We start from the raw sequence: 25,748 nt of genomic DNA, 5'->3' as shown, positions 1-25,748 counted from the left end.
AAGAAGTATCCAGACGAATGCGAATGGCATGCGGGTGAGGATAAGGGAGAAATTTGTGAGGGTTCTTCAGTTCTGCCAGATTCTGAGTATGAAATCAACGTCTTTTCATATGTGACCCCCTCACCCCACTCTGTCTAGAGAGAGAGGCTAGCTAGCTGCCAGTATCTGGCTAGAAACGGAAGGGTCCTCCCGAAGGAGGAGAGCGAAAGAGAGCGCTGAAGTTAAATAGGGAGGTCCGCAGTCTCTGCCTTCCCTCATGCGCTCCCTGTGTGGACGCTGACAGCCAGACTCCCAGCCTCCGGGCAAATACAGCCCTGAGCCGGTGTCAGCAGCATCACCAAGTGTTTGCACTTCCTCCCCTGTCTCTCCCTCACTTCAGTTAGCGGGGAAGAAACGAAGCAAGAGGGGGGCTGGCTGCTGGAGAGCCGCCGTTGCCGCTCGCCTTGAGCAAAGCCGCTTCAGCGCCAGCGCGCAGAGCTCTGTGGCAGCGCCCGCCTTTTCCGCTACTTCGCCTCGCTCTCGCCAGTAGCTTGCTCTGCCTGAGCCGCTGCCGCCGCCTGCAGAGCTGCTAGGGAGGCGCGTATGTTATTGGGGATTAAATGCCTGGCACGAGCCTTGCTGAGTTCGCCATTCAGAAAGGACTCATCTAGCTGCATGGGAGGAAATGAACGTGGCGGGGAAGCCGTCTCCTCCAGCACAGCTCGAGCGCCCGGACAGCCTCCTCGTCCCCACTTGGGCAAGTACCCCGTTGTTCTTTCTGCTCCCTTCAGCGTCCCAGCTGCGCGCCTCCTACCCCGCTCCCGCCTCCCGTCCCTCTCCATCCGCCCCCCCCCCCTCCCCGCGGCCGTTCGCTTCAGTCTTCAGAGCAGCTGCAAGCAGTTCTTGGCGCCTCAACCCCACAAGAGAGGTCGCGTCTCTCCTCGTGCTGGTTTGGGTAGCCAATCTGGTCGGCAGCTCTCATTTCTCGAAATGGTGTGGTGAAACTTGAAGAAAGTTGTGCGAGGAGGGCAGTCAGGACTAGCAAGGCGAGGTGGAGGCAGCTGATTTTTAAAATGCATCTGATAAAGTGGTTAGTACTCCACAAAAGCTAATTCCGCAATAAATGTGCGAGTCTTTAAGATGCCAGAGAACTCTTGGGTTTTGCCGCAACAGACTAACTTGGCTCCCCCCAGCCGCCCAGAACTGATTTTTGCGCTTTTCTTCGGGGTTAGAATAGTTAAGTATTCAGAAAACTTAGAGCTTTGGAAATACTGCTTTTTCTCTTGGTTTTCTCCGGTCCAAGTTTTCTGCCAAAAGGCGGGGAGTGGGGAGAATACACATTGCTTCTCTGCTTTTCTCTCCCTCCTTCCACAACAGGACGCTTTCCTTCCTCGAGCAATGAAGACTTCACCTTGACCTTAAACAAACACACACAAGTTGTACATGATTTCTAGAGGGGTTTAGTCTGTTGCCGCAAAAACAGAGTGTTGTGGCAGGACAGCTGAGCTGACATGCAGTTGCGCACTTCCTTTCCTGTGTTTTTAATAAACTCAAAGCACCTAGGGCTGCGGATTTGAAAGGGTGAGAGAAATGCTGCTTCCCCTGCAATTGCCCCCTTTTCCTCAGCCGCTTTACTCTCATGGGGAGGAAGGCAGGCTTTTGGAGACTACCCTGTGTGGACCAGTGGTGTTGAAGGACTGTGTCTTTGTAGCACAAGCCAAAGCATATTTCCTCAGAAGTAATCTAAATTCATTGAGACTTACTTCCCAGTGTCTAGAATAGCAGGTTTAGCTGAGCTTGGGAATCTCTATCAGGTGTGTGTGTGTGTGTGTGTGTGTGTGTGTGTGTTAGAGAGAGGATTTTCATTTTATCAGCTTTAAATGTAGTTAGTTTTATAGCTGCTTCCTTCCTTCATTCCTTCCACCTTCAGAAAGCTTTCAGTTGATTTTCAGCCTCTCTCAACTAAGGGTTTCTAAAAAAGGATCATCCAGAGGTTATGTGGGTGGGAAAGAGAGGAGCTTTTGTTAAATGATGTTGCTTTACATTTTCTGTGTATCTGGATCATTTGGAGGAGTGTTCACACCGAAGCCAAATTGTTTCTGAACTCCTTTGCTCTCCTCATCACCTTTGAGAAATAAGGGATACAACCCTTTTTCACTCAGGTGGTCTGTAAAAGTTTACAGAGTGGGGACCTTTGTACCTAGTTAGATATATAATTTATAGACCAACACAGATGTACTGAAGTCAATTGGTTTCAATGGGAATTGTGCACATAACTGTCCACTGGATTTTGGCGATATTGCTGACTGCAGTAGTTCGTTCTGGGAGTTCTCCGTATTCTAGGTACTGCTGGAAAGAAGGGGCACTCTTGGCATAGTTGGACCAACAAAATTGTTGAAATGTAGCCGTTGCAGGAGAATATAAAGTACCTGAAGACAAGTTTGTCCAAGTTTCTCTGTCCTGAGGCAGGAAGTTTTTACTGAGATATTGCCAACCCATGTCCATAGAGTATAAGAATGTAGTTTTCAGAACAAACAACAATCTAGTTTAATCAAAGAAATACAGAGGGCCAATGTGCCCCATGAAATGAATGCTTCTAGGATAAAGTATAAATCTGATATAACCTAGCGCCTCAGTGATGTGAGCAATGGCATTGATTTATAGGTGGTGAAGGGTATAGGGAAGAAACAGTTGCCCGCAAAGACTTGGAGGGACTGCATATGCAGTTGCTGACATTTGTATTATTTCCCAGATCGGTTGTCAGAAGTTTAACAACATATAAAAGCTGTCATACATTTACTTAAAGTCTTGGCACTGTAAATTCTCAGTACAGCTTATATATGCAGTATGATGGTTTTGAATAAAATGGGTATGGCTCACTAAAGGAGTCTATGCTTGGTTAATGAAGGCAAACTACCATGTTATGACCACATTTCAGTTATTTATAAATGATGCTCTTTGTTGATGGCTTATTAATAAGTGATACCGCCTGTTGGTGATAAAGAGTTTTCTATATGTCAATATCTGTCAAAGCAGCTGTGTGCTCCACATCTCACAAATCTTTGTTTCATTGGTGTTAAAATTATTTATTTGCATGCACCCATCATATGTCACTGGGAGAATGCTGGCATTCAAAAGTGCATGTCTTCATTTAGCTGCTTTCAGCAACACAAATAACAAATGCAAGAAATTATATTCACTAGATATTTACAATAATAGTCATTACCCACTTTATCACTCTTAATTATTGCTGTTTGAAGTTAATTGCCTGTTCATTGTCAGCTTTTCAAATACTGTGTTGTTGCTTTCTAAAAAAAGTGAAACTCCTTGCTGTATTTTGTGCAAACAGAACTACTCCCACATATTTTAATCTTCAAATTAAATCCAGGTAATGCTTGCTTGTGGCATGAATATTTAACTGAAATACTAATGTACTGAAAATTTTACAGTTGTCAATGTATACTTATAAAGCCTTATTCATTTTGGGGTGTACAAAAACTGCTACACAGAAGGTAGAAACAGAATTGGCTATGGGAGAGTCATCATTATTGGGTATTATTGTGGTGAGTGTACCCAAACAAACTGCTGGAGTTATCAAATGGTTTAGAGAGGAAGAGGATCTTCTATTATATCTTTCTGGGACTTAGTTTGATCTAGGTTTTAGCTCTGGAGCATCCCAGAGCTAAGTACCAGGGCTTAGCCATGATCTATCTGTCATGAAGGTTTGGTCCAATCAAGAAAAATGAACCATATCCTTGTGATAGGTTTATGTGGGCAGGCAACTGAGGTCTTGTTTATACAGTCTTATACAGTTAATGCAAGCAGACCCAGCCATCCCAAAGCAGATGATTCCCATGATTAGAATTTTTAGTAAATTTATTATGTAATAAATGGAACTGATATATCTGTGATTGCCCAGTTCACATAGGACACAGTGCCCAACTCACACATTTTTGTCCATGTTAGTACAGGCCAATGGGTGATTCTCAAGCTTTGCTTTGACAAAAACAATATTGTGTGAACTGGCTCTGACAACTAGAACAAGGACAATATTAACTTTGCTGTCTATTCAGAGCTCGGCAGAGTCTGAAAAATGCTAGTCAGAGACTGAAATAAAGATTTACTTACTTACTTGGTTGCTTAATGGACTTGTGCCAATCTGTTTAACAAGCTACTCTGAATCTTGGAACCTTAGTCTCTAAAATTAGGTGGGATTTTTTCCTTTTTGAATGCAAGCTGTATAGAAAGGGGATTGATTCAGTCCAAATGCAGCATATCTCTTCTTCAACAGTGACTTGCTAGAAATAATTCTCATACATGCAGATGCGTAACCAGGGTGGGGCAGGCAGGGCACGTGCCCTAGGCACCAGTTGCAGGGGCACGCGCAAAGTGCCTGCCATGCCCCACCCTCCGCCCCAACCACCACAATTAAATTTTTAAAAAGTTTTTTGTTTAAGTCCCACCCCTCTTCAATCCCAGGGGTTGCTGCTCACCTCTGCTGCTGCGACCTGTACCCCCCAGGTGCGACTCACGAGTTGCACGAGAGATCTCCAGGGGTGGGCGGGTGCTCTCCCATTGGCTGCGGAGAGTGTGCGCGGCACCCCCTGCTACTAGGCGCCGCCCCCCCAGTGAGCAGCACTTGCCAATTATTTTCAAGCAGCGTTTGCTGCCTGAAAGTGTATTAGAATATTAGAATAAATGCTTTCAGACAGCAAGTCTGCCTGAAATGAGAGACTGAAGAGCTCGCTCGGGCTCTAAGGAGCTTGAGGCCACGCCCCTTTGTATGTGATGTCAAAGGGGGCATGGCCTCGAGCTCCTTAGAACCCGAGCAAGCTCCTCGGTCTATCATTTCAGGCAGGCTTGCTCCCTGAAAGCATCTATTCCCCCTTTCTCTCCCTCTCTGGAGGGAGAGAAAGGGGAATAGACGCAGCAAACGCTGCTTGAAAATAATCAGCAAATGCTGTTCTCCGGGGGGGGGGGCTCCTAGTAGCCAGGGCATGGGTGGAGGTGGGGTTGTTCGGGCCGTAACCGGCCAGAAGTAGTGCCCACGGGGCGCACACACTACTTCCTTCCAAGAAGGGGGGCAGGGGGGGCAGGGAGGTATGCTGCAGCCCCATGGGCCATGGCTAGCTTTCTTTTTTTAAATAAAAAATGGAGTGCTGTTCTACTGACCAAGAACAGAGGAAGAGGTGGTAGCTATCTCCCTTATAAACCTCTTTAAATCATCAAAATGCAGGTCAAAAAGCAAGGGTCTGTTCCGTTTTGCAGTCCTTTGCTCCAATTTGCGTGCAATACATTACTTTGAAATTGCCTGTCTGCCTGCTTTTGCAAGTAGGTGTGCCAGCATTTTGGTTTGGTTTGTTGAGGGGGGAAAATCAAAAGGATACCCATAAATTTATTTTAGTTGCATTTGATTTTGCAAAGAACAATGCAGTTTAAAAGGGTGTGTGTGTGTGTGTCAGGGAGAGATGGAGGGAAAGCCCCAAACATAGGAGGTGATGATAATTTTGAATGGGCAGTGCAAAATCCTGGGGTGCTTTTTATATTTGTCTTGCAGTTTCCATGTTTAAACATGGGGAAGATTAATTTGGACCCCCTCCCTTTCCCGCAAACAGAAGACATAAAAGAGTTGGGATGGAGAGATGCTGGGGAAAGAGGGTAGGGAGATGTGTACAATGATCTTGGGAATGTGGAGGGTGGAAGGAAGGGTTTGTTTTCTCAAACTTTCTCTTTCCTGTAATTTCTTGCCTCCCTCTTTTCAAATAAGGGAAATGTCTGTGTAACAGAATAAAAAGAGAGAGAGAGAGAGAATTCTGTCATTTTGATGTTTTTTTTAAAAAGTAAAGGCTTTATTGATGATGGTGGGTTTATAGTAGTAGCCTTGGAGATTAGTTTGGGATGTTTTTTCCCTCCCAAGCTGGCTTAATCAGACTCCAATTGCTGGTTTGTTTCAACTTCCTTTCTATTTAATTGTGTTGGAAGCGGACATTGGGGATAAATAATTGCTGTGGGGGTGGTGGTTTTGATTTATTTATTTCTGGTTTTTTTAAAGTATAACTAAATTGAATTACATTAAATTAAATCTTTTTAAAGACTGAGAAATGTACATAGAGCTTCCTGATAGTCTAGACCAGGGGTCCTCAAACTTTGTTCCCCAGATGATATTGGACTACAACTCCCATTATCCCCAGACACAATGGCAAAAGGCAGTGGATGATGGGAGTTGTAGTGCAATAGCAGATTCAGGGGTGGAAACTGCTTCTGCAGAGTTTGAGAAGCAGTGGAAAAGTCTCTCCACTCTTTTTAGTTCATTTGTACTGGCAAGGCTTTCAGCTTGATTTTCTCTTGATTTTTCATCTATGCGAGTGTATATTTGAGGTTTCTGTGGGGAAATGCATTATTGTTCAGAAATGAAAGCTAGTTTTAAATGTTTTGGCAGTGTGAGCTAATATTATGGTAAAAGACAAGTTTTCTGAAAGCTGCATGTCAGATGTTTGGGGGGCGGGGTGCAATTTCAGTGCTTGCCCTAGGCGCCATTTTTCCTAGTTACGCCCCCGCGTACATGCATGGGTGTGGAGGAAGGTAAAACTTCCAAGTCAATAGATGTTCATTCTAGGAAGTTCTGAGTTCCTTGAGTCTTTCTTTTGCGATAAATTAAGTAGTGACCATTTTAATAGCATCTGAAAACTACTTTTTGGGGCAACAAGATGATCATCCAGTTGGACTGTTAATTCAACACAAATATGTTGAATATGTATATGAAACTGTAGCAAATTAGTTCCTTTGTTTCAGAACAGCTCATGTGAGGTGGAACATGCTGAATTATCCCTAGTGAGCTGCCTGGCTAGGCTTCTCCTAAAACTAATCTATATTTCCAGTAGAATTAAAATGCTGCTGCCACCACCCCTCTTATCGCCCGAGCTTGAACCTCTCTGGTCTTGGGATGGAATCCCAGGGGAAACTCTTAATACTGGAGAAATATAAAAACTTTCCACGTGTAGGCTCACACGTGATGAGAAAACCGATACCTGCTGGGTGCTTGAGGATGCTTTTGCACCAGAAAAATCCCCTTTCCACCCTCCCTCTTTTTCTTGAGTTAAAAACCAATTCTGAGAGGCTTGTAAAAAGAAAAGAACAACAAAGAACCCACCCCAGTTTCATTCAGTTACTACAGATTGCTTCTGTCTGAGGCTTTTAGGTTTTAAATATATTCAAAAATACTTAGTAGGTTACAAAAATAGGTTGTCTTAGGCTTCAGTTGCAGGTGGCATTTAGGCACACTTAAAAGTTTAGAGTCTTTTGCAATGCTTTAGGGGGGTTGAGCATAGGCTAATGTATCTTATTTTAATAGCATTGCAAGTGAACAATAATAGAACAGTATCAGGAATATGCAAAGCACACAAACAAAGAAATATAAGTTTCTAATGCAAAACCTGACTAATAAACTGTTCCCTGTGCTGAATCCCCTTTTCCTCAAATACTCACCCAACACCTGATGAGAATCAAGCTTCCTGAAATCCTGTCTCTCAAGAATCTGTAGTTATTCCATGAGAGAAACCTCCATGCTGGCTTTTGCCACGAGGGAGCAAAAACTCCATGCCCCTCACTAAGCCTTTTCGCACCCACTTCTCCAGCACAGACCGCTTTTCTTGTTCCCAGAATTCCCAGCAGCCGCTTTCTAGGTCCCATCCACTGGGTGTACTGATTGGCTGCCCTGGCGTTCACCAGGCTGTCAGCTGAGACAGTGGTTCACTCCCTGTTAACTTGTTAGCAGGGGTGTGTGTGTGTGTGGTTGATCACTACAGAAATGTATGTGTTGAATATGTATATGAAATAGTGAACTTTCCTCCAGTCAATATCTTAAAAGCATTTATATGCAAATAGGTACTTTAAATGTAGTATATCATGCTTTGGGCTTAAGACATACTATTCCGAGGTTTAAATTTGAAAGCCCTGTTCTTAAGTGTGAATAACAATTATCTTCAAACATTAGCCTAATGTGTGGGTTGAAAATGAATAGCAATTTGCAATGTTTCTTTGTAAAATCTGAAGGCTCCTGCCTATTTTATTAGAGTAAAGTGTTTTCTTGCAGGACTGTAGATGGCTAATCATTTGCGGCCAGCCTTGAACCCTCTGGCATAGACAGAAATGAAGACTACAGGCTACCTTTCACCAACAATGAAAGTTTACATTGCAGTCGAATCCTCAGATTTGTGCATTTATACAAGCTCAACATAAATGAATACATTTTGTGCAATTTAAGAGTTTTGACGATCTAAGCTACTGTTAAATTCAACTGTGAGTTTCATAATAGCTACCCATGTATCGACTGAGCAGATTTAACCTCCCCCCACCGCCCAATGCCTCTTACAAGAACAATAAAGTGCTGGATTTTATTGCATTTGTTTGAAATGTGTTTTTGTTACTAAAAACATACTGCTACAGTTAAGGAGGATACAGTTAAGGTGTTATGATAAAATGACATGGGCAAGTTGTTGGTGATTTTGCAAACTGTACCAGTACAGTCGAGATCTCCCTGTGTCTCTCTGACTTTTGCATATGTGTGAGCATGCACACACTTGTATGTGTATGGAATAAAAGTGATAGGTTTACACTAAATCTGGGTTTGCAAATAATAATTGAGAAATAATGATCTGATTAATGTATGAATGGTCTTCAAAAGGGCGATTCACACAAGTTGTGCAGGTATCTGTACATGCATACGTCTGTTTGTGAGAGCAATTTTATAAGTGTTAATTTAAAAAGTGAACCCAGGCACTGGACCCCTTAAATTTAGTAGTGTATACTGCACGGAAGATGGCAATGGTAAACTCCTCCTGTATTCTACCAAAGAAAACCACAGGGCTATGTGGAATCCAGGAGTCGAAATCGACTTGATGGCACACTTTACCGTATACTGCTGTTGTGTACTGAACGTGATAATGTAATGTGTGAATAATTCTGATCAGTGTTTCCTCTAACAGGGATTCCCAGATGTTGTTGACTACAACTCCCATAATCCCTAGTCAAAGGGCACTGCAGCTGAGGATGCTGGGAATTGTAGTCAATAACATCTGGGTATCCCTGTTAGGGGGAACAGTGACTCAAACGGGGTGGAGCCACCATTGAGTGAATGGGTTCAAAGAACCCAGGTCACCGTCAATCAGGGGCCATGCTTAGTACCCCAGCCACACCCCCTGTATCTGACATCAGATGCAGCGGGGCATATCTTTGCTTGGAAATGGGGCAATGCGGCCCCATTTGTGAGCACAATCCCTGGCCAGCACCACATTAGGAGTGCGGCCAGAGTGGCTCTCCCTGTCTAAAAGGCACTGCCCGGGGGATTTTGCTTGCAAGCAAGCCATACACCTTTGTCTGACATCTGATTCAGGGGCAGGGCACAGCGTGTGACATCAGATGCAGGGGCGCGGGGGCTAGGGGGCCTTGGTGGTGGGATGGACCTGCGTCGCTGCTGGCCTCCCTCCGCCCCTGGACTCTAATGCTTATAATTCAGTTATAAGGCAGGCTCTGTCACTTGCTGGTTCACTCATTAATGCACACATACACTAGACAATTATCCCATCTTCAAATTCATATATGATCTAAATTACAGGAAATGTTTCCCATAAGATGATGATTGATGATGATGATGATGATGATGATGATTTATTCGATTTCTATACCGCTTTCCCAAAAATGGCTCAGGGCAGTTTACACAGAGAAATAGCACATAAATAAGAGGGATCCCTGTCTCCAAAGAGCTCACAATCTAAAAAGAAACATGACAGACACCACCAACAGTCACTGGAGGGGTACTGTTCTGGGGGTGGAGAGGGCCAGCTACTCTCCCCCTGCTAAATAAAGAGAATCACCACATTAAAAGGTGCCTCTTTGCCAAGTTAGCAGGGGTCAGCAAGATGTGACAGCATGAAAGGATGGGGTATTAAGCTAGAGGTGCTGATTTTAGGTAACTATTTTTATAGAACAATATACAAAGATCAAGAGAGCTGATCTTGTGGTAGCAAGCATGAATTGTCCCCATTGCTAACCAGGGTCTGCCCATGTAAGCACTGTAAGAGAGTCCCCTTAGGGGATGGGGCCACTCTGGGAAGAGCATCTGCATGCTTACAGTTTCCAATTTCCCTCCCTGGCATCAAGATAGGGCTCAGAGAGACTCCTGCTTGTAACCTTGGAGAAGCTGCTGCCAGTCTGTGTAGACAATACTGAGCTAGATGGGCCAATGGCCTGACTCAGCATTTGGCAGCTTCCTGTGTTTCTAATACAGTTCAATTCTACAGATAAGCCACCACTTTCCTGTGTTTTTTGCCATCTTCATCACTGGAAATTTACTTCCGGAGTATGCTGTCTGCTATGACAGTCATTAGATATGATGCTTCTCATGTGCAGTCATATTTAAAAATCCATGAAATCACAGATTTTTTTTAAAAAAATAATTTAAATCGGTGAAAATCCCCATAGAAGTCTATGGGGAGAGAAAAAATTGCCCCCCCCCCGAAAGCTAGCTTAGGAGCTCTGAAAATTGGCACAGTAAGGATGGTTGGACTCTGAGTATTTAATTTTTAAAAGTTATCTGGAAATTATACTCACAGAGAATTGTGGAAGAAAAATTATGATACACCTGAGAATTTCAGGGGAAGTGATGTGAAACCCAGTAATCACTTTTTAAAAAACAAAAAAACTGTGAGTAAAATAACTGGGTAACAACTTTTTAAAAATGAAGAATAAATTCATGAGTAGGCAGGCGGGTGGGCAGATAGATGCTAGGAGAGGGCTCCCCCTCGCCAGCAGCCGTGACTGGGACAGAAATGCAGACTCTCACTGCCATTTGGAGCTCTGAAATGCTCTAAAGTCTCTGAATGGCACTGGAGAAGTCTGAACTAGGCTTCCCTAGGTCAAGGTTGGAGTATCCCCAACATTCTCCAGCCTGGCACATGTTGAGCCATGCCTGGCCTCCTCAGTCTGACATTGCACAGGCCTAGCAAATGCTGTGTAGAATGCATACATACAAAGGGTTTTTCAGCAGCACTGCATAACTGAAGCATCATAAATCCACGAGCCCTTAAAGCCTAGGAAGAAACCTTTCCCACCAAGCCTTTCCAAGAGCACCAATCCTTCCAGTCTAGCATCTCATTTTCAGTTATGGCATTCTCCGATAATGCAGTAGGATCTGGTTTGATCTTCTGTTTAACCAAGGAAGAGTATTTTTTTTTTTTTAGCCTTTTTTGCATGCTTGGCGGGGGGAGGGGGTAAGCCTGGTTCTTCAGCCTGGGGCATCTGGACACTCTCCAACCAAGCTGTGTCCTGGATTGTCACTGTCAGGGGATTCTGGGGAGACTCTTGTTCCCCAGACTGAAGAAGATGAGCACTGCTGCTATGTGAGAGCTCATTATTTATACAGGATGGCATGTCCTCAGTCCATTAAGTTCTGGAATTAATGCTATGATCAAAAACACTTTCCAATAAGCTTCAGTTTTTGCTTAAAGTAACTTGAGCTACATAGTTGTCTGCCTTGGTTTAATGTCATCTAACTGATTTTCCAGCAGTATTATGCTTGCTTTTGTTTTTTTCAAGTGCAGTTCTCTTCCTGCACAAAATTCTCACTTTGACAGTTTGTTGAAAAGAAATGAACATTTAGAGGTTACAATGTTTTAGCAACAAAATAATCAGCAATGTAGCCTGTGATCTTATATGAATTGTACATTCTTAAAAATCATCATTATGTTTTTATTCAACCATTCTACCAAGTAGTTTAGACTGGGTTACAAGATTCTCTCTCTCTCCTCACTTTATCCTCACAGCAATCCTGTGAGAAAGGTTAGGCTGAGAAAGAGTGACTTGTCCAAAGTAACTTAATAAGCTTCAGAGCGGAGCAGGGATTTGAACTTTGGTCTCCATTGTCCTAATCCGACACCCTAAGCAGTATGTGTGAATGTCACACACACATATATCACTTTAGTCTGAAAGGATGAGAGGAAGTATTTATTTTATTTATTTTTAGCCTACTTGGTTATTACTCTTTGTAAACCACTCTAAGCCATTTTTGGAAGGGTAGTATAGAAATAAAATTAATGATGATGATAATAATAATAATACTTTCCAGTAGGCTAGGCTTATGTGATCAACTTTATAACTCCTGGACCAATATGAACCAAATCGAATTAATGATGATGATAATAATAATACTTTCCAGTAGGCTAGGCTTATGTGACCAACTTTGCAATGCCTGGACCAATATGAACCAAATCGGGTACAGTTGTAGGGACACATTGGGACACCTCACTGTCATAGTTTGTGATGATGTCATCCATCCCAATCCAAGATGGCGGACATGTAAACTTTTGAGGCACAAGTGGGCTAACTTGTGAACCGCCTAACTGATTTGAACCAAATTTGCTACAGCTGTAAGGGCACATGGGGAAACTTCAGTGCCATAGTTTGTGATGATGTCAACTGCTCCAATCCAAGATAGTGGATGGGTGAATTTTTGAGTTGCAAATGTACTAACTTGAGGAATGTCTAACCAATTTTTACCAAATTTGGTACAGTTGTAGTGTGTGACACATGGATACCTCAATGGTGTAGTTTGTAATGATGTCATCCACCCCAATCCAAGAGGCAGACATGTGAACATTTGAGGTGCAAGAGAACTAACTTTTGGACCTTAATTTGAATCAAATTTATCCAGTTGTAGAGATAGAGAAAGGAAAATAGGCTGATTAGTTCTTACTAGAACAACTTGTTTTCTTGTTACATTGATATCTCATTCTTCCTCCGAGGAGCTCCTCCGAAGATCTTCCTTCAAGGTGCACATGCTTATTTTTATCCTTACAACAACCCTGTGAGGTAGGTTAGGCTGAGACAGAGATACATGACTGGCCCAGAGTCACCCAGTGAATTTCATAGTTGAATGGGGATTTCAGCTCGAGTCTTCCCGGTCCTAGTCCAACACTCTAACCACTACTCTATGTAAGAAGTACATAGAGTAATTCTTACATATGTAAGACGTTCTTACTATATAAGAACTTACTATTACTTATTATTATCTTACTTACAATTCTATGTAAGCAGTAAGAATTCATAATGAGGTTTCCTATTTTTGAGTTGCATTTTCCAGTTTTGAAACTAGCAACATGATGCTTTTGGATGCATTTATCAATAAATAGATATGAATGAGGCACCCTAATTAACTTCTAGACGAGAAGTTAATTTGCAAAGATGATATCATTTGCAAAGATTATATTCCAGGTTCAGTTGATCCATCTGTCTCTTCTAAGTCCTACACACCCTTTTAAAAACCCTTCTTGTTTGCTGATAGGGGTGCATGGACATCCTCGGGACCTTTCCCAGGGGGACAAGCTCTCACTGGTAGCTCCTCACCCCACCGTAATTGGCTGTGTGTTCAAGTGCATGCCCTAACCACAAACCCTGTATCAGTGTCAGACACAGGGAGCCATGGCCAGTATTAGGAAGAGGGGCCGCTCCATCCCTCTATCCATCCTTGGCAGTCAGCACTTTGTTCAACACTGGCTGGGGGCTACTTTCTGTGCAAGGTATGTGTTATACACTGCCATTAAATGAGGCCTTATCAAGAGGCGTGATGGATTTTGCTGTTTTTGTTTTACCATGGAATCCTTTTTCCTTCCATTTGAACCAGGTTTTTTTTGCCTAGTAGTAGGATTAACAATTCTCTAAATGTGTCTTCGTTAATTCTTTACCCTCCCTAAGGCTTTCCTTTCCCAGCCTCTTAGAGGATTTCCCAGCCTCATTGAGCTATTATTGACCCTGATGCCAAGGAAGTAGGTGCTTTGCCAGTAGCTTGTGACTGCTTCTCTAAAAAGGTGGGACTCATGTCTCTTGGCAAATTCCATTCTCTCTGGGCCAGTTTAGATGCTCTGACCTGCCTGTTCTTATTAGATGGTGGGGTGGGGTGGGGAAGAATCATAGTAATGCAGTTTTTCTCTGTTGGATGGATTTTCACACCCCAGGAATTTAGACTAGCTTTACGCTTCTCAGTGAGCTAAGTAGTGTGAAAAGGTTCTGTTGGAAAATACACCATTTTGTGAGTCCAATTTCACTACAGGTTATTGTACTGAAAATTTAAAGATAACTTGAGAGACAAAGTTCTGTTAACTATTTACACTTGTTTACTTCTTAATTTCAAGTAAATATATACAGTTCAAAAAATAGACAAAGTATGAAACAAAATTGATTATAGAGGACTTCATATGAAAAATAATTTCAAGGATCTCAGTCTGAATTCTGGGTCTTACCACTGTTTCCCTCAAACTGTCCAGAGTTAGATGAGGTGTGCAGGAGTAATCTGTCCACAATTTGGCTTTCAGTCTTTTATCCCCAGGTTTCTCATGATCATGCAGAAAGTCCCAACTAGATAAATGCATGTGTATCCTATCATAATCTCTTCTCTTAATTATATCTAGAAGTCAAAAACAGGCTGTGTTTACATAGAGCTGTGTTTACATCCTCCTTTTGATCTTTTTAAAATTCCAAATTTAGATATACAGTATAATTAGCCTCTTTCATGTTATATATATTCTTTCTATTTGAGAAACAGAAAAACTTGTTAACTAACATATTAGAAAAATATAAGGTTTCCAGTTAAAGGGAAAACATGAGGTTTCCAGTTAGTTGATTCAATATCATTCAGAGTTTAACCAGGCGACAGAAGATCTTATTTCAGCCGCAATTTCCATGAAAACTCTTTCCAGTGGGTTATATCTTGCTGCCAACTAATCATGTGATGTGGGGTGGTTTGTCCAAACCACCCCAAATCCTACAGATTAAATAATATACTACTTTAAAGAAAAGATCCAGTAGAGAAATAGGTGGTACTTTGCAACTAACTATAAAGACTATCTATCTATCTATCTATTTATCAAATTTATTCATTTAACAAATTTTTATACCGCCCCAAACGTTCATCTCTGGGCGGTTTACAATAACATAAAACCAGTTAAAAACATATACAAAAACTTAAAAACAATTTAACAATTTAAAAATAACCAGAAATTAAAACCCAAAAATATTAGGAAGCTGAGAAAGCTTGGGTGAAAAGATGGGTTTTCAGGTGTTTTTTGAAAATTGCCAGAGATGGGGAGGATCGTATCTCAGCAGGGAGCGCATTCCACAATCTCGGGGCTGCGACCGAGAAGGCCCGTCTCTGTGTAGCCACCAAACGAGTTGGCGGTAACTGGAGACGGACCTCCTCAGATGACCTCAATGGGCGGTGGGGCTTGTAATGAAGAAGATGCTCTCTTAAATATATTACAGGTTTCAGTGACCTCACTGTAAATGTCAGCTTGTGTGGACACTTATGATAGCATTGTTCCTGACTAATTATAGAGTTTTAGGGCAACTACTGACCTCAGTGAATTGACTTTGTACCCAAACTCTCACCATGCCAGAAAAGATAGACACTGGGGTCCATGAGATCTCTCTGGCTTTCTATTCCATGAAATCTGTGTTCTTTTATTGTTGTTCAACCTGGCCTACTGCAAACAGTGGCTAGTAATATACCTCACTTTTCTACATAAAGTAATCCCAGCACCTTATACATAAAGTACAAGAATTAGAATTAGAATTTGCTAACTTGGCAAAGAAGCACTTTTTACCATGGTGATTCTCTTTATTTACCTGGGTAGAAGCGATTGTTTGGAAGCTGGTTTTCCTCCTATCTTGCTTTCATAAAATTGAAAATTTGGAGTTAACACAGCTCCCAAACCTGAGTAGAACGCATTTTTTGATTATGTGAATGACATGTGAATGATTATGTGGTGGACAGCTCATTGAAAGTATTGACTCAATGTACGGCAGCTGTGAAAAAAGGCCAATTCCATGCTAGGGATCATTATTTATTATTTATTTATTACACTTTTATACTGCCCCACATGTGTCTCTGGGTGGTTCACAATGATAAAACAGTTAACAAACACATAAAAACAATTCAAAACTAACAATTTAAAACGAACAATTTAAAAATCAATCACAGAATTAAAACCTATGCATTATTAAGAAGCTGAAAAAGCCTGAGTAAAAATATGGGTTTTTAAATATTTTTTAAAAATTGTCAGAGATGGGGAGGATCTTATCTCAATAGGGAGCACATTCTAAAGTCCCGGGGCAACAACCAAGAAGGCCCGTCTCCGTGTGGCCACCAGACGAATTGGTGGCAACTGGAGACGAACCTCCAGAGGCAACCACAATGGACAGTGGGGCTCATAGTGAAGAAGACATTCTCTCAAATACCCAGGGCCTAAGCCATTTAGGGCTTTATAAGTTATAACTAGCACTTTGTATTTTGCCCGGAAACCTATAGGCAGCCAGTATAACTCCATCAGAAGAGGTGTAACGTGGTGTCTCCGAGATGACCCAGAGACCAACCTAGCTGCCTCATTCTGAACCAACTGAAGTTTCTGGACTACATACAAAGGCAGCCCCACATAGAGTGCATTACAGAAGTCAAGTCTGGAGGTTACCAACAGATGTACTACTGTTCTGAGGTCATTGATCTCGAGAAACGGGCGCAGCTGGCGTATCAGCCGGAGCTGATAGAAAGCACCCCTGGCCACCGCCTCAACCTAGGAAACCAGGGAGAGGTGTGAATCCAGAAGTACTCCCAGACTGCGGACCTGTTCCTTTTGGGGAAGTGTGACCCCATCTAGAACAGGGAGATCAAAATCGCATCTGGAGTTCTGACCCTGCACAATAAGTACTTCCGTCTTATCTGGATTCAGCTTCAGTTTATTCTCCCTCGTCCAGCCCATTACTGCTTCCAGGCAGGCATTTAGGGAGGGGATTCCAGGGATTTTCTGTATAAAATGGGGGTCTTCCAGCAAGAGACAAACCTTAGGTTCAGATAGTATATATAGATTCTTCTCTCCTCTACAATCAAGCACATCTTCTGACCAGTAACATTTGCATTCCAACTTACCTTAACCAAATGTTTCATGATAAATCTGTTTTTGTGGATCTTTTGTTGTAGTTTCATGTTAAATTGCAATATATTCTAAGAAAATAATTTCAGAGAAATCCACCATAAAGTATCCTCTCTGATTATGTCCTTTTAATGTCCTGAATTATAATAGCCACTAATCTTATATTCCAGTAAAAGTATTTTCTGATTACTATATCCTGATCATTCAGCTTTCTGCACCATATGAACTATTGGGTTAAAGTGTTTCTTTTATTAATACAGATGCTCTTTTCAGGAGATTGCTATGCAATGGGCTGCTTATATTATTGTGATATGTTCTTGGATAATGACAGTTTGAAAAATTTGTCAGAACATGAAAGAATTAGATAGTTTAGTCGAAAAAATGAAAATAGGTAAGTGACAAGTAAAATATCTGGCCTGTTTATATCAAGGCTGTTTATGAATACTGAAGAATGTTTAGTTGTTAAGGAACTGACAGGCTGCTTCCATGGTTTCAACTTTTGTATCTGTATTGGACTCAACATTCCATCTCAAGAACAGCATGACTCTGCAGTGGGTGCTGTCATGCTGGAATTCCTATGCCACTCTCTTTATGCATATATGTCAGCAGGCAGATTTCTATAATAAGATTTACTAACTCTCCAAAGGATATAACCTTGGAATGCAGGGGCTCTTTAGCACAATCTAATCAATATTACCTCATTTATCATCTCGCGAAGCTTGGATTGTAGTGGGGGCAAAAATGTGTTTGTAACATTTAGAGAGAAAAGTTCTGGGCAGAAAAATCAATAGAAAAATGCCCAGTTGTTTTGCACAGTATTGGAGTGATGCTGACTTGGATCCCATGGTAGTGTTTGACAGGTAATATGCTTTTCTGCTCAATTGTATGGCAATGTGCCAATAATGTATGCTTCCTTCACGTCTCTTCTGGGTAGACTGTGTCATTCACCAGATGAGTGAAAGCAAAGATCATCATTATAGGCAGAGCTGCAACTTATAGACAGAGCTGCAGTGAGGAGGTAGAGTGGCTGTGGTCTATAAGAATAACCTCTCCCTGTCCAGGATCCCTGTGGAAGTGTCTGACCATATTGAATGTGCGTACCTAAGTCTGGGTACCAGGGATAGACTGGGACTTCTGTTGGTGCACCAATCACCCTGCTGCCCAATGCGGTCTCTAACTAAGCTGATGGACTTGGTCTCGGGTTTGGCGTTGGAGTCTGCCAGGCTTGTGGTGCTGGGGGACTTCAATGTCCACTTTGGAACCAGTTTGTCTGGGGCAGCCCAGGTGTTCATAATGGCCACGACAACTATGGGCTTATCCCAAAGGGTCTTGGGACTGACACACATTGCAGGTCACACACTTGATCTGGTCTTTCACTCTGATCAGGGTGGTGTTCCGTGGGTGGGAACTCCTGTGATTTCCCCATTGTCATGGATGGACCAAAACCTGCTTAAAGTTGGACTCACAGTCACACCCCACCATCGCAGGGGTGAGAGGCCCATTAGAATGATCCGCCCAAGAAGGTTATTGGATCCAGTAGGGTTCCAAGAAGCCTTGGAGGGATTTAGTGTTGGCTCTGCTGGTGATCCTGTTGATGCCCTGGTGGAGAACTGGAACAGCAAGCTCACCAGGGCAGTAGACAGGATCGCATCTAAGCATCCTCTCTAACCCGCTTCAAAATTGGCCTCTTGGTATACAGAAGAACTACGGGGGCTGAAGCAGCGAGGTAGACATCTGGAGCGCAAGTGGAGGAAGACTCAACTCGAATCTGACAGATTACAACATTGAGCACATTTGAAGATCTATGCTCTGGCAATGCGGGCGGAAAAGAAGCAATTCTTTTCAGCCTCTATTGGGTCTGCAAGTTCATGTCCTGCAGAGTTGCTCAGGGTTGTGAGAGCGCTAGTAAGTGCCCCTCTTCCCTCGAATCAGAATTTGGAACTATCTATTACCCACTGTGATGTATTTAATGATTGTATTGTGGATAAAATCTCTTGTATTTGGGCTGAATTGGATTTACACCCCACAATTACTGCAGTGTCTGAATCGGAGGTGTCCAGTGACTCCTCGTATGTGGTCAGGCTGGATCAATTTCAGTTTGTGACTCGTGAGGATGTGGACAAGCTGTTTGGAGTGATGCAGCCTAAAACCTGTTCTTTTGACCCTTGCCCGACATGGCTAATACTATCTGGCAGGGAAGTTGTTGTAGAAGTCCTAGTAAATGCTTCTCTGAGGGAGGGCAGGATGCCTCCTTGCCTTAAGGAGGCAATTATTAGACCACTTCTGAAGAAGCCTGCATTGGATTCCTCAGAGTTGAGCAACTATAGGCCTGTCTCCAACCTTTCGTGGTTGGGCAAGGTAATTGGGAGGGTGGTGGCCTCTCAACTCCAGGCAGTCTTGGATGAGACTGATTATCTAGACCTGTTTCTGACCAGCTTTGGGGTGGGCTATTGGGTGGAGACTGCCTTGGTCGGCCTGATGGATAATCTCCAAGTGGCGATTGACAGAGGAAGTGTGACTCTGTTGGTCCTTTTGGACCTCTCTGCAGCTTTCAATACTATTGATTATAGTATCCCTCTGGAGTGTCTGAGGGGGTTGTGGGTGGGAGGCACTGCTTTGCAGTAGTTCCACTCTTATCTCTCGAGCAGATTTCAGATGATGTCCCTCGGTGTCTCTTGTTCTTCAAAAACTGAACTTCGGTATGGTGTCCCTCAGGGCTCCATATTGTCTCCGATGTTGTTTAACATCTACATGAAACTTAGATGTTTAGGTGAAACTCGGAAAATTAGAATATCATGCAAAAGTCCATTAATTTCAGTAATGCAAATTAAAAGGTGAAACTGATATATGAGACAGACGCATTACATGCAAAGCGAGATAAGTCAAGCCTTAATTTGTTATAATTGTGATGATCATGGCGTACAGCTCATGAAAACCCCAAATCCACAATCTCAGAAAATTAGAATATTACATGGAACCAAGAAGACAAGGATTGTAGAATAGAACAATGTCGGACCTCTGAAAAGTATACAGTGTACTGTGCTTGATTGGCCAGCAAACTCACCTGACCTGACTCCATAGAGAATCTATGGGGCATTGCCAAGAGAAGGATGAGAGACATGAGACCAAACAATGCAGAATTGCTGAAGGCCGCTAATGAAGCATCCTGGTCTTCCATAATACCTCATCAGTGCCACAGGCTGATAGCATCCATGCCACGCCGCATTGAGGCAGTAATTGCTGCAAAAGGGGCCCAAACCAAGTACTGAATACATATGCATGCTTATACTTTTCAGAGGTCCGATATTGTTCTATTCTTCAATCCTTGTCTTCTTGGTTCCATGTAATATTCTAATTTTCTGAGATTGTGGATTTGGGGTTTTCATGAGCTGTACACCATGATCATCACAATTATAACAAATTAAGGCTTGACTTATCTCGCTTTGCATGTAATGCATCTGTCTCATATATCAGTTTCACCTTTTAATTTGCATTACTGAAATTAATGGACTTTTGCACGATATTCTAATTTTCCAAGTTTCACCTGTACATGAAACTGCTGGAAGAGATCATCAGGAGATGATCTCTCCCAGCAGTTTCATGTAGATGTTGGTGCAGGGTGTTATCATTATGCTGATGGCACCCAAATCTTTTTCTCCATATCAGCATCATCGGGAGAAGGCATAACCTCCCTAAATGCCTGCCTGGAGGCAGTGATGGGCTGGATGAGAGGTAACAGGCTGAGGCTGAATCAGGATAAGACAGAGGTACTTATTGTGCGGAGTCGGAACTCGGGAGATGATTTTGATCTGCCAGTTCTGTATGGGGTCCCACTTCCCCAGAAGGAACAGGTATGCAGTCTGGGAGAGTTTCTGGATCCAAGCCTCTCCCTGGTGTCCCAGGTTGAGGCAGTGGCCGGAGGTGCCTTTTATCAGCTTTGGCTGATACCATTTCTTGAGATAAATGACCTCAGAAAAGTAGTACATCTGTTGGTCACCTCCAAACTTGACTGCTGCAATGTGCTCTATGTGGGGCTGCCTTCCTACATAGTCTGGAAACAGCAGTTAGTCCAGAATGCGGCAGCCAGGTTGGTCTCTGGGTCATATTCCTATGACCTTCCTATCTTAAAAGATCTACACGGGCTGCTGATAAGTTTCTGGGTAAAGTACAAGGTTTTGGTTATAACCTATAAAGCCCTAAACAGCTTGGGCCCTGGGCATTAAAGAGAACATCTTCTTTGCTATGAACCACACCACCCATTGAGATCATCTGGAGAGGTTCATCTGCAGTTGCCACCAGCTCATCTGGTGGCTACTCAGGGATGGGCCTTCTCCATTGCTGCCTCAAGGCTTTTGAAAACACTTCCTGCTGAAATAAGAGCCTCACCATCTCTTACAACTTTTAAAAAGGCAGTCAAGACGCATTTGTTCACCCAGGCTTTTAATTATGTATTGTTTTAACATTTTAAATTTTAATAGTTGAAATGTTTTAATATTTTTATTGGTTGTTTTTATTGTTTTGTTGTAAACCGCCCAGTGAACTTGTGTGTTGGGCAGTATAAAAATGTGTTAAAATAAAATAAATAAATCATAAACTTGGCTTCATTACAGAATAGCATCTTTAATGAACTAAAGATAAACAAGTTGTGGGAGGACTGACTAGTAACGTCACCTGCCACATATATCTTGTATGGTACATGATTTCTACTGAAAAGGGTGAATTTAAAAAGCAAAACCTCGAACAATAAAATTTATTTGTAGAACATATTTTACTAGTAGCAGTTACCAGAAATATTATATATTGTAATGAAATCAGTAGAACAAATTTTATGTATTCTGATCTACCTTTTTGCTGTGTGGTAGGCTGCCGTTATCTCTGTGAAGTCAGCCCTCCTGTTTTACACTGTCTTTAAATGTGGTAATATTGATCAGCTCTGAAAAATGTTCCTTAAATAAGAAATTGCATTCATCATCTTTAGTGTACTGAAAATAAAGTGCTTCTGCTGCCTGCATCAATTAGAAGTGCTCAGCAGTGTGCTCACTGACTGGGAAACACAAATGGATGGAGAGTATACCTTTTCCAGCTGGGCTAAATTAAACTAGGACATTTTAATGAATGTTCTTTTCATACTTTAATGCATGCACCATGGATATACTTGTTCCTATTTGGGTTTGCTTTTAACTAACATGGGTATGATGAAATTCATCAATGGGAAATGTGAATTTGTGTCCCCATTCAGAAAACTGGAATTGAGATTCATGTGGTTTTTGCACCAAGGGAGGCAGAGCATTAACCAAGTTATACGCAAACCCTAATATATGGCATATCCAATCAACTGCAACAGTTTGAAAAGTGTTTGCAAGTGCATGCATCCAATTCATAGTACTGGATGGTAATGGAAAAGGTGTTGGGATCCCTGCTAGTTTAGATGATGGCGTCTTGATAGACAGAGAGATTCTAGAACAATGTTTCCAACCCTTTTTCATCCTGACTCAACCTATCCCTTCAACACAGAAACGCCTCTTTCTGTGGCAGCAGTACAACCACTGCACAGTATCTGTTTATTTTCATTTCCTTCCTTATCCAGCCCAGCAGCATGTGTTGCTACTGGACACAAACATCACAGAACCCCTCACACCTCCATAATAATTAGCAGTGTTCCCTGCTGACTCAAAGTGAGTCAGCCTGGCACTTCAGTTGGAAGCGATGTTCTAGAATACCTAAAAATCCATGTCCAGGAGCAGGATGGCTCTAGTTTTCAGGAGTCCTTAGTAAATTGTCTTCTGCGGGCCTCAAATAGTTGCTCACATAGGAAGCTGCCGTATACTGAGTGAGACCATTGGTCTATCTAGCTCATTATTGTCTTCACAGACTGGCAGTGGCTTCTCCAAGGTTTCAGGCAGGAATCTCTCTCAACCCTATAAGCCAGGGAGGGAACTTGAAACCTTCTGCTCTTCCCAGAGTGGCTCCATCCCCTGAGGGGAATATCTTACAGTGCTCACATGTGGTCTCCCATTCAAATGCAACCAGGGCAGACCCTGCTTAGCTAGGGGGACAATTCATGCTTGCTACCACAAGACCAGATCTTTTCTCCCAACGCCACATGAGACTTTTTGCACAGAGGTGGTCTCGGGTGCAAGCTTTAGGCCTTTCTGAGGGCCCTGGAGCCTTAGCAGCTTCCCAGCAAAGCTAAACCTGACTCTGGCCCTGTCCAAGAGATTAGCTGTGTACTTCAGGTATTGTTGTTCTGTGATTTTTCTGAAGAATCGCATACTGCTGAATGGCCATATTTTAAAATGCAGTTTCACAGTCTGAACATAATTTTCAGTTTGATCCTAACAGATATAAGAACTTTGTGCTGATAGAGAAAAGAAAGGAAAAGCTGCCACAGGAGTCTGTGGTTTTCTTGGCTCAACTGGACAGCAACCAATATATTTACAGTCCGATTCTAAATATATATGTCCTCAGAATAAATAAGTTCCACTAAACTTAATGAACTTAATTTACTCATGTGTGTTCAGAATTGCAGCATTGCTGTGCAAACCTATGCTTGTTTCCTCAGAAGCAAGTCCCACAGTGTGGAATGGGATTTTTAAATGTGCATTGAACGGCAGCCTTAATTTGTTAATCAAAGTGTCCTAGGTATATTGAGCACTGTTTCCAGAAGTTTATTATACAGCAGTCCTTGGTTCTAGTCCTTAGGGTCCTAATGGCCCAAACTCCTTCCATTATAATGAAATATGTACAAATATAAGCCCAATTCAGACACTATGCTGTATGAGTGTACAGATGTCTGTACATTTGTACATGTGTTTTCTGTGCCTGTACCTGTGTTCATTTTAAAAATGAACCTGTATATAGGCCCTTCAAATGCATGGTACAGATAGGAAGTGTACTTCTGTACCTGTGTTCAACATAACATATAAATGACTGTACCTGTGTACACTGTACACTCATATGAGTGTTGAACATAGCATGTGGATGGGCCTACAGAATGCCTGGAGAGGAGGATGTAGGGATAGGAGATGTCAAACTGTGCAGTTCTCAGGGACATATTTTCAGGTGGCACAGAGGGCTTCCTGGAGAAGGAGAGGTGGTCAAAGGTTGTCCCTTCCCTGGTGTACCAGTGCAGCTAGTCTGGAACTGCTTAGTCTACTCCTGTTAGGGATAGGGCCTGAACTCAGCATGCTTTGCGTGCATGTTCAATCCCATGATACCATGTTCAATCCCTGGTAACCCAAGTAGGGCTAGGAAAGACTCCTGCCCTTGGAGAGCTGCTGCCTGTCAGTGTAGACAATACTGAGCTAAATGGACCAGTGGTCTGACTCAGTATAGGGTAGCTTCCTATTTTCCTTTCACTGTACGGATACTTCCTTGCTCTGGATATTTGGCCACTCTTTTGGACATCAGAGAGAGAACTTAAATCCAGTGGATTCCAGGGACAGTTTAGATCATGTTAAAAACAAGTGGTTACCAATTGTTGATGTTACAATCTATCACAAGTTCTGAAATCCTGTAAAAAATTACTGTGAATACTTAAAAACAACAACTAAGCATGCAATGAAATTGCGTATTGCAGGAATTTGTAGTTTTATTCAGTAGATGACAGATGTAGCTCAATAGGTACTCAGGATTAGCTTAGTTTGGCAAACCTTGGTTTTTTATGTGCGAGTTGTTGATGTTTTACAATTTGTGACCACGAACAACTCGTATCATTATAATCAACATATTGTGTTAATTTTATACAACCACTTGCCTGGCTGCTCACTGTAAAATGAGTAATTAATGTAGCATCTGGCATATCAATATGGTTAGATAGTGGTTCTGACAAGCAGGGTACCTTCTGAGAGCACAAGAGAGCAAAACAAAATTACAAATAAGCAATCTGAATCTTGCTGTATTATATGAAACCAAGACACAAGACAAACTGATTATCCAAGGCTTAATGAAGCTTTATGGAAAACAAATGTTGCACAACCAACTTATAGTATCTTCTTGGAAGCAAATATTCTCATTTTAATTGACGTTCATTTTCTTTAAAAATAAACAGTAACAGTTTTTAACAGACATAATAAATGTCGTAAATGGGGAACAAACCTGGAAGCACAGACTTGCTCCATGAGTGAGCGTATACTTTCTGAAGTTTACGAAGTGGAGATTGGAAGAGCTAGCATGACTGCTTCCCCTCCCCCACAAAATTCTATTCATTTATAGTGCGATGTTTCCTGTTACTACTGGAGTTTCTTATGCTTTATTTTCATACCCCTGTGAGTTGCAAAACAATTACTTCTGTTATTGTTAGATATGTAGAGAGACTTTCTAAAGTCATATATGGAACTTGGTGAGTGAGTCCCAGAAAAGTATGGTATCGGACTCCTAGACTCAATTAACAAGAACCTAGAATGAGCCACTGACACGGATTTTATGAACAGGATCTGATTTATGCTCATTTGCCTAGGATTAAGCACCCTTGAATACAGTGAGACTTACTGTAACATGCAGAAGACTGTGCTGTATAGATTGCAGTACTTCAGCTATTAACTTAAGAAAACATTGATTGTAATAAGTGGTTTAAGGATTATAAGAATGATTACTTACAGTATTTATATCGCATGTTCCCTCATGTGGTCCATATATTGTCAGACTGAGTGAATGAATGGCCTAAACATTTCTTGAAATACTTTTCATTCATATAGAGCTAGTTGAAACTGTATTTTGTCTTCTGCAATCTAATTTTTAGTAATTACATTATTGAACAGCTATAATAGATGTCAAGAAGTGAAGTAATGGATATAG

At 42.1% G+C, this 25,748-nt stretch overlaps 1 protein-coding gene across 7 annotated transcripts in view; it reads left to right on the top strand.

Annotated features, from left to right (window-relative positions):
* The first annotated feature begins 264 nt into the window (after positions 1-264).
* SNTG2 (syntrophin gamma 2) overlaps positions 265-25,748 on the top strand; it is a 489,442-nt gene continuing 463,958 nt past the window's right edge. For 5 of the 7 annotated variants that reach the window (XM_053286035.1, XM_053286038.1, XM_053286042.1 and 2 more), the window contains exon 1: positions 265-736. In XM_053286035.1, coding sequence (XP_053142010.1) covers positions 665-736 — 72 coding nt within the window. In that variant the 5' untranslated portion in view covers positions 265-664. Of the gene's footprint in view, positions 737-1,488; positions 1,561-25,748 lie in introns of those variants that run through there. The other 2 variants (XM_053286039.1, XM_053286041.1) reach the window with 2 other exon arrangements.

The sequence above is a fragment of the Hemicordylus capensis genome, chromosome 1, assembly GCF_027244095.1.
Source record: "Hemicordylus capensis ecotype Gifberg chromosome 1, rHemCap1.1.pri, whole genome shotgun sequence".
Classification (NCBI taxonomy): domain Eukaryota; kingdom Metazoa; phylum Chordata; class Lepidosauria; order Squamata; family Cordylidae; genus Hemicordylus; species Hemicordylus capensis.
Note: the sequence above shows the minus strand (reverse complement) of the source record. Positions and strands in the feature narration are given on the sequence as shown.